Here is an 8,790-nt window from a genome sequence, read left to right on the forward strand (position 1 = left end):
AACAATGCGCCTGCAGCTCGCGCTCCCGCGCCGATCCCGGGAGCGTCCGGGCCGCCGTGCGCGAGCGGGGCTGGGGACGCGCGCGCGGGGCGCGTGCTCGTGAGTGCGGGCCGCGCGCTCGGTGGCGCGCATGTGCGTGTGTGCGGGCTGCCGGGCTGCCCCGAGCCGGCGGGGAGCCGGTCCGCTCCAGGTGGCGGGCGGCGGGAGCGAGGTGAGGCTGCGGGTGGCCCAGGCACGGGCGCGGGTCCTGGGGGGCGGGCGGGCTGCGGGCTGCCTTCAGGGCACAGCGCGCCCCCGCCCGGCCCGACCGGGCCCTGGGAGCTGCGCTCCGGGCGGCGCTGGCAAAGTTTGCTTTGAACTCGCTCCCCGCAGCCGGGTCCGCTCACGGTGAGCGGCTTCCCCAGGCGCTCTAAGCCTGAGCCAGGCTTCCCGGGATTCGGGGCCAGCTTACGGCTGCCAGCTGGTGGGGTCGGGGAGGGACCGGAGCCCGGTGGCCGCCGTGCCCAGGCACCCGGGGACGCTCCCCTCCCCCTGCCCGCACCCCAGTCGGCACGTCCCCTCCCCTCCCGCAGGGAGCGGACATGGACTTCGACTCGTACCAGCACTATTTCTACGACTACGACTGCGGGGAGGATTTCCACCGCTCCACTGCGCCCAGCGAGGACATCTGGAAGAAATTCGAGCTGGTGCCGTCGCCCCCCACGTCGCCGCCCTGGGGCTCCGGTCCGGGCGCCGGGGACCCAGCCTCTGGGATTGGTCCCCCAGAGACGTGGCCCGGAGGGGGAGCCGGGGACGAGGCGGAATCCCGGGGCCACTCGAAAGCTTGGGGCAGGAACTATGCCTCCATCATCCGCCGCGACTGCATGTGGAGCGGCTTCTCGGCCCGGGAGCGTCTGGAGAGAGTGGTGAGCGACCGGCTCGCCCCCGGCGCGCCCCGGGGGAACCCGCCCAAGGCGCCCGCCGCCCCGGACTGCACGCCCAGTCTCGAAGCCGGCAACCCGCAGCCCGCCGCCCCTTGTCAGCTGGGCGAGCCCAAGACCCAGGCCTGCTCGGGGTCTGAGAGCCCCAGTGACTCGGGTAAGGACCGCCCCGGGCCGTCCGAGAGGGGGGCATCCCTTGGGTAGCCCAGGCTTTGCCGCCGTAGGAAGTCAGTCGCCGGCGCTTCTGGAGCCCTGGATTTAGCCGCCTCCCCCCGTTTCGGGCCGGAGCTGCTGGTGTAGCCCCCGGCAGTGCCTGTCTGACACGTGGGTGTGTTGGTAAACAGTTTGGAGAAGTGGGGAGGGAGCCAGCGTCCCTTTGATGGTGATTGGAGCCCCAGGGGACAAGGGAGACATGGGGGAGGGTTGGCGATTAGAGAGGACAATACTCGGGTTGGACAGCAGGGGATTTCTGTCCTTGCAAGACTGGAAGGGGTCCTTAGGAGTCACCGAGCTTGGAGCTTTTTTTGTTGCTGCTTTTTTCCCTGGGAAACTCACACTCCCCTAGGGAGAGAAGAGGCTGAAGGGGAGGAGCCTTTTGTGCAGAGCCAAAGCCTTCAGCTTCTTGAAAACCTGGGTCTCCAACCTGCTTTACTGTAAATGCCGACAATACCCCCCCACGCTACCTCCCACCCCTTACCACCTGTGTATCCTCATCATCACCCGGGAGACAGGGCCAGGAGGAATGAATGCTCCCCGTGAGCAGATGGAAAAACTGAGGCTTAGAGGGAAGAAACCACGGGAAGTGAGCCCCTGCTTCCTGCCACCTAGTCAGCTTTCCCCCAATCCTCCGCCCATCCCAACCTTGATACTGAGCGGATCTTCGTGGTAGCTGATATGAGAAGCCTGAGGTGGAAAGCCAGCTCCCGCTCAATGCACCTGCTGGTCTCCCCTGCTCCTTTTCACGCAGTAAACCTGCACTAGCCCTGTCTACTTTGTGCCAGCCTCTGGGCCAGGTGCAGAGTTCAGGACCATGGAGCTCCAGGCTGCTTTGCCCCCTCCTTGGCGCAAGTGCACACCTCACTGAGGGCAGACCTGAGCAGCCTTGACCCGCGAGCAGCACTGGAGAAAATGCTTTTCTGCAGGGTGCCTGTAAATCAGGACAGAGAAGACTCACTGTCATTTTTACAAATAACTCTGCCGTGAGCTTTTGAGAGGGCTACGGCAGTTGTCATACACTCGAGGGAAATGAAGAGAACAAGAAAAATTAAAAGCCAATGTTTTTTTCGATCTACTGTGTAAGGTCGTTTTTAACCTGCTTTCTCTCTACACCAAGAGCTTGTGCCTGGAATAGGAATCTTGAAATCAAGAAACTGGTCAAGATGTATCCCTACAAAGGCAGGTCCAGTGCTAGAGTGGAGAGAGCATTGTTTTGCAAGTCTGGCGACCTTAGTTTGCGATCCAGAATGTTACAAAGGTGTGGACCTGGCCCACCTGGGTCTCAGTGTCTCCCTTTGCGCAGGAGGGGGTTGGAGCTGACTGTGCCAGGGGGAAGTTTCCTCATCTGAGTACAGTCAGGCTCTACTGTCTGTTAAAGGAAAAGAACATTTCAAACTGTCTCACAGCAAACTGTCCCTCTCAGCAAGCCTTCCCCAGCCAGGAGGTTTCACACTGGAAATTCAAGGTTCAGGATGTAAGGAAGCCTCCGGAATCATTTCCTGACCTGCCCTTTAACCTGAACCTGTTTGCGGGCTCCTGGTTCACTCACAGGCCACATGGCCTAGAACAAAATGCAACAGATTGCAAACAATGAAGGGGGGGTGGGGAGAGTGACTGACGGTAGGGCTCAGCCAATAGGGGCTAGGGGCTGGGTAAGACAGCATTCCAAACACAGCTTAGCTGGCCAATCCCAGGCTTTGGGGCCAGGAGGGCTGAATGGTCAGGTTTTATTAATGGAGAAATAATGCGATTGTCCACACAATGGAAGCCTTCCTGACAAAGGGGCTCAAGCTTCCTAATATGCAAAAGAGGCTGAGAACGGAGCTCTTCATTTGTCAGGGGAGATGCAGGAAGGTGGCTGGGGGGGGGGGGGGGGCTTGGGGTGGTCTGTAAAATGTGTGCTGCAGGAGGGTTTTCCCCCAATTTCCTCTCTCCTCATTGGGTTAACCTAAAAGACTTGGAGTCAGAAAATGATGGGGACCTGTCCAGGTGCCTCCAGCTCCCTGCTGCTTAGTCTCTGCCTGTGGTGCAGGTGGCTTGGCGATGGTTGCTGGTACCTTTGCAGCTCTCTCAGACCTGTGATTACAAATCCAACCTCTTCTGGTCCAGGGAAGGGGGTGGGGCGGGTGCCCCACCGGTGATGGATGACTTTAGAAACCCATTGAACCCAGCAGCCTGAGGGAAGCCTCTTCCCTCCCCTCTGTGGGCCAGGAGGGATGGGTTGTAGCCCTCCCTCCTCTGAGTCTTCAGCTGAAAGGGATGGCAGAATAGAGAGGTGGGGGAATAATAGGATTTATAACTTGTGAAAAGTAACAATTCCCCAAGTGCAGGCTGTGCTGGGCAGGAACAAAGGGCAGCTCTGCCCACAGAGTCCTCATTTACAATTCTGATGGGGCATGAAAGAGTCGGACCGGGGAAGATCTTTATAGCTAAACTTTGTCCCAGACCGGTAGCTCTTTCTCTCTGTCCTCTCGGTGGGGGAGGGGAGAGCCTGTGCAGACTGGGGGCTTTTGGCTTGGGTCTGCCTTTTGTTCTTATCTAAGCCTCACTGTGCAAAAAGAAATTGGAGAATATTTTCCTTCTTGCTGATTTGCCCTCCTTTCTTCCTTCTTTACACACGAATCAGCTGTCTCCTCCCTTCAGTTTGCTTATAACTAAACTGGGGAGATGTCACCTACCTCCCCTGACCCCCGCTGTCTGGGTACCTGTTTCTCACGAGAGGTGTTGCTTCTCTTGCTGTTTCTCCTTGGACAGAGGGAGAAGAAATCGACGTGGTGACAGTGGAGAAGAGACAGTCTCTGGGTATCCGGAAGCCGGTCACCATCACCGTGCGAGCGGACCTCCTGGACCCCTGCATGAAACACTTCCACATCTCCATCCATCAGCAGCAGCACAACTATGCCGCCCGCTTCCCTCCCGAAAGCTGCTCCCAGGAAGGGGCCCCGGAGGGGGCACCCCCAGAAGAGGCTCTGGACAGGGATGCTCCGGAGGAAAAGGAAGACGAGGAGGAAGAGGACGACGAGATGGTGAGCTCCCCGCCTGCAGAAAGCCAGGTTTCCCAGTCCTGCCACCCCAAACCCATCAGTTCCGATTCGGAGGACGTGACCAAGAGGAAGAACCACAACTTCCTGGAGCGCAAACGAAGGAATGACCTCCGATCGCGGTTCTTGGCTTTGCGGGACCAGGTGCCCACCCTGGCCAGCTGCTCCAAGGCGCCCAAGGTAGTGATCCTCAGCAAGGCCTTGGAATACTTGCAAGCCCTGGTGGGGGCCGAAAAGAGGATGGCTACGGAGAAGAGGCAGCTCCGATGCCGGCAGCAGCAACTGCAGAGGAGAATCGCGTACCTCAGCGGCTACTAACGGACCAAAACCAGCGCGACTGGTCTTGTCCTACAAAGACACGAGCTTATTTTTAACCTCCTTCTCTCTCCTTTAGTAATTTGCACATTTGGGTTCTGGTGGGACCGGCAGAACAGTGGCTCCCAGAATGCATTGCAGCCGGCGCGCGCGAGCGCACACACAATAGGGGCTTGCATTCTTGGAAACCTCCAAGTCCAGCTCTCCGCCGACTCTGAGGGAGTGCTGTGTCTTCTCTGGCGCCTCCGGTTTCTCCGCATGCGGCTGACCGAGGAGCCTTGGGGTCTGCCTAGCTCACTAGCTCAGAAGAAAAAGGCTGACAGATGCTATGCAACAGGTGGCCGACGTTGTCGGGGGCTCGGGCCGGCATGAAATCTCACACTCCGCCTGAGCTTTAGCTGGGAAAGGATGCTCCCGCTGGTGTCTCTGGGGGTGATGCAAGGACAGCTGGGCCTGGACGCTCTCCCTGAGGCTCTTTTTTTCCAGGAGACACTCGAGCTGTCTTGGGTGAAGACAAGCTCGCAAACTGGATCAACATGGACCATTACCTCACTGTCAGACACTTTACGGTAGCTGAGGAGTGGAAACCTTTAATTTATGTATCACCATGTCACACGACACCCCTCCTCCCACCCTCAGGGCTGCGACCCAGACCCCGACAGCACTGGCAGAGTTCTGCTTCCAGAGTCTTTGTCTGGGGGGAGCGGGGAGGGCTGGGCTGTCTCCTCCCAGGAGGGACCTTTCTGTCCTCCAAGGGACTTTTTTTGGTTTCTTTCTGTCTTCGTTATGCAATGGCCTCTCCGGCACGCTTTCCCACAGGTCAGAAATATTTCACCAAGACACAGGGAAATGAGACCTAGCCTAGGGTGGGGCCTGGGGAGAGCTTGGAGTCCTGGCTTGGGAGCCTGTTCCTTGTCCAGGTGTTTTCCAAGGGGCACTTGAAGCCTACCTGGGAATCTTTTCTCCATGCAGGTGTAAGGCACCTCTGAAGGGAGAACTCCACCACTTCCTCTTTCCCACCTGCCTCTCATCTTAATCCTTGACGGATAAGTTCGAAGTTCTAGTGGAACTGTGCAAACCGGTCCACATGCAACTCTAAGGAGCTTGCTGGCTCTGCAGCCACCAGCTTGGGTCCCTGCCAGCGTGCATGAGTCAGATCCCTTCCCCAGAGCTGGGCCTAACTGAAGTTCTGGGGGGGGAGTCGCTGGGTCTCCTCCAGGGCCCCAGAAGGTGGACTTGCTTCCCTGTGTGTTTTAAAGGAGCTTCTAGACACTCTGCTTAGCCAACCATGATGGGTTTTGCCCCAGCTGGACTCTGTAGCTCCAAGTCAAATCCAAGTGCAGCCTCCAATTTGGGAAAGCCACCACCTCAGCAGGTGACATGTGGACAACCTCAGGAACTCCTAAGCCTGACATGGAAGAAGGAGCAGCCCCTCCAGACCTCTGCCCTGGACAGCAGGTGCCTACTGGCTCTGGGTTTGGAAGTGGGGGAGGGGAGGTGGTAGGCGCTGCTCTGGCTCTACAAAACCAGCTGCTACTTCCAAACCTACTGGTCAGCATGGTCTCTTTCTGAGGCTGTGTGCTGGCCTTGGAGAAGCCCAGTGGGAGTTTTGGAAACAGCCCTTCTACCTTCTGGAGCATGACTTTCAGGAGCCAACTGACTTCTGGAACTCTCTTTGGAGGACAGGTCGGGTGTAGGTGACTGATGTCTCAACTGAATAGCTTGTGTTTTATAAGCTGCTGTTGGGTGTTATGCTGGGGGGAGTATTTTTTTTATACTGTATTTTTGTATGCCTTTTGCAAAGTGGTGTTAACTGTTTTTGTACAAGAAAAAAAACCTCCTGGGCAATTCTCCTGTTGCAAGGGTCTGATTTATATTGAAAGGCAAGTTTAACTGAAATTTTGTATTTAGCTGTGGTTATTGATTGCCTGATTTTAAAATGTTGCCTTCTGGGACGTCTTCTAATAAAAGATTTCTCAAACGTGTCGGAGTGGGGGCAGCTCATGCCATCTGGGCCCTCCTGGGCCAAGGAGAACTACTTCAGGGAGCTGCAGGCAATCCAGAGGGCTGCATTTCTCTAACCACACTGCTAACCTGGTCAATCCACTCTGGGTTCCTGAAATGCCATTTCAGACATGTCTAAACAACGTAGGCTTAGGACTGGGTGAATGTGAAATTCTCTTGTGAATTGCACAAGTGCCCAATTTGTAGAAGACTTGATATCCCAGCCCCACCACTTTTTTTTTTTTTTTTTTAAGATTTATTTATTTATTTGAAAGGCAGAGTTACAGAGAGAGACAGAGATCTTCCATCCACTGGTTTACTCCTCAATGGCCTCAATGACCAGAGTTGGGCCAGATTGGAGCCAGGAGCTTCTTCCTGGTCTCACATGTGAGTTCAGGGACCCAAGCACTTGGGCCATTTTGCACTGCTTTCCCAGGTACACTAGCAGGGAGCTGGATCAGAAGTGGAGCAGCTGGGAATCCAGCTGGCACTCATAAGGATGCTGGCACTGCAGGCCTCAGCTTAACCCACTATGCCACAGCACTGGCCCCTTCACTTCTTTGGTGGCTGTGGCTTTACCCCTCTGATTCTTAATTTCCTTATCTGTGAAATGGGAGGTAAGTGCTGCCTTACAGGGTTTTTTGGCAAGTATTCAATGAAGAAGTGGACTTTTCAAAACTATAAAGCCCATGTTCTTAGAATGGTATTATTCTACGTTTTAGTGATATGATGACTTTTTGCAGGGTGTCTTTTAAAATTATCTGGGAATTTGTGAAATACTGTGATTTTTCTTACTGAAAGGTAGTTTCTTTCTTTCTCCCTTGATCGATGAAAGAAAAGTACGGCTCTTTCTCTCCCATAGTTCTCATCAACTTGCTGCAGGTGCAAGAAGGGAGAATGTACTAAGAACTCTTGCTGATGGGGCACTGCCTACACCCAAGCACTCTGCTAGCTCTTTATGATATGCCATGCCAATCACACGCCAGGCCCACAGATGAGGAAACTGAGGGTTTGTGTGTGTATGTGTGTATGTGTTCTTTTTTAGAAAGGCAGAATTACAGAGATAGAGGGAGAATCAGAGAGAGAGATCTTCCATCTGCTAGTTCCCTCCCCAAATGACCACAAGGGAAGCCAGGATCCTGAACCTCATCCAGTTCTCTATGTAGGTCACAGGGGCTCAAGCACTTGGGTCATCCTCTGCTGCTTTCCCAGGTACTTTATTTATTTATTTTTTTTAGGATTGATTTATTTATTTGAAAGTCAGAGTTATGGGGAAGCACAGGCAGAAAGACAGAGAAATCTTCCATCTGATGGTTTGCTTTCCAGATGACCACAACTACCAAAGCTGGCCAATCAGGAGCCAGGAGCTTCTGGGTCTCTCACATGGGTGCAGGGGCCCAAGGACTTGGACCATCTTCCTCTGCTTTCCTAGGCACGTTGGCAGGAAGCTGGATTGGAAGTGGAGCATGTGGGACTCAAACCAGCATAGCTGGCAGGGGCTTTACCCACTATGCCACAGCACTGGGCCCCTCCACCCCAGGCACTTTAATAGGGAGTTGGATAGGAAGTGGAGCAGCCAAGACAAACTAGCACCCATATGAGATGCTGGCATTGCAGGCAGTGGCCTAACTGGCTACACATCAATGCCAGCCTCAAAAACAGAGGTTCTAAGAGTAAAGAACACTAACCAGGCCGGTGCCACGGCTCACTAGGCTAATCCTCTGCCTGCAGCGCCGGCACCCCGGGTTCTAGTCCTGATCGGGGTGCCAGATTCTGTTCCGGTTACTCCTCTTCCAGTCCAGCTCTCTGCTGTGGCCCGGAAAGGCAGTGGAGGATGGCCCAAGTGCTTGGGCCCTGCACCCACATGGGAGACCAGGAGGAAGCACCTGGCTCCTGGCTTCGGATCGGCACAGCGCGCCAGCTGCAATGCGCTGGCTGTAGCAGCCACTTTGGGGGTGAACCAACGAAAAAAGAAAGACCTTTCTCTCTGTCTCTCTCACTAACTCTGCCTGTCAAAAAAAAAAAAAAAAAAAAAAAAAAAAAAAAAAAAAACCACTAACCAAGGTCATACAGTGAGTGAGTGAGGGATTTGAACCCAGCTCTGTCTATCTTCAGAGCCAGAGACTCTTTTAAAACATTTTATTTAGTTAGTTGGAAGGCAGAAAGGCAGATCTGTCTGCTGGTTCAGACCCCAGATGTCTGCAATAGCAGGGCTGGGCCATGCTGAGGCACCAGGAACTCAATCCAGGTCCCCGACATGGGTGACAGGGACCCAAGTACTTGGGCCAGCACTT

At 55.0% G+C, this 8,790-nt stretch overlaps 1 protein-coding gene across 1 annotated transcript; it reads left to right on the forward strand.

Moving 5' to 3' along the window:
- MYCL (MYCL proto-oncogene, bHLH transcription factor) lies at positions 1-6,477 on the forward strand. Its single transcript, XM_002715192.5, has 3 exons — positions 1-211; positions 573-1,077; positions 3,891-6,477. Exons 1-3 carry the CDS (start codon positions 131-133, stop codon positions 4,493-4,495), a joined length of 1,191 nt encoding a protein of 396 aa, XP_002715238.2. The 5' UTR covers positions 1-130; the 3' UTR covers positions 4,496-6,477.
- The last annotated feature ends 2,313 nt before the right edge of the window (positions 6,478-8,790 follow it).

This window comes from Oryctolagus cuniculus, chromosome 7, assembly GCF_964237555.1.
Source record: "Oryctolagus cuniculus chromosome 7, mOryCun1.1, whole genome shotgun sequence".
Classification (NCBI taxonomy): Eukaryota; Metazoa; Chordata; class Mammalia; order Lagomorpha; family Leporidae; genus Oryctolagus; species Oryctolagus cuniculus.

Bases quoted from the DNA above. Each gene is read 5' to 3' on its own strand.
- MYCL (XM_002715192.5), top strand. From the start codon at position 131: ATGTGCGTGTGTGCGGGCTGCCGGGCTGCCCCGAGCCGGCGGGGAGCC. The intron at 212-572 runs GTGAGGCTGCGG...CCCCTCCCGCAG, and splicing joins TGGCGGGCGGCGGGAGCGAG to GGAGCGGACATGGACTTCGA. The intron at 1,078-3,890 runs GTAAGGACCGCC...CTCCTTGGACAG, and splicing joins TGAGAGCCCCAGTGACTCGG to AGGGAGAAGAAATCGACGTG.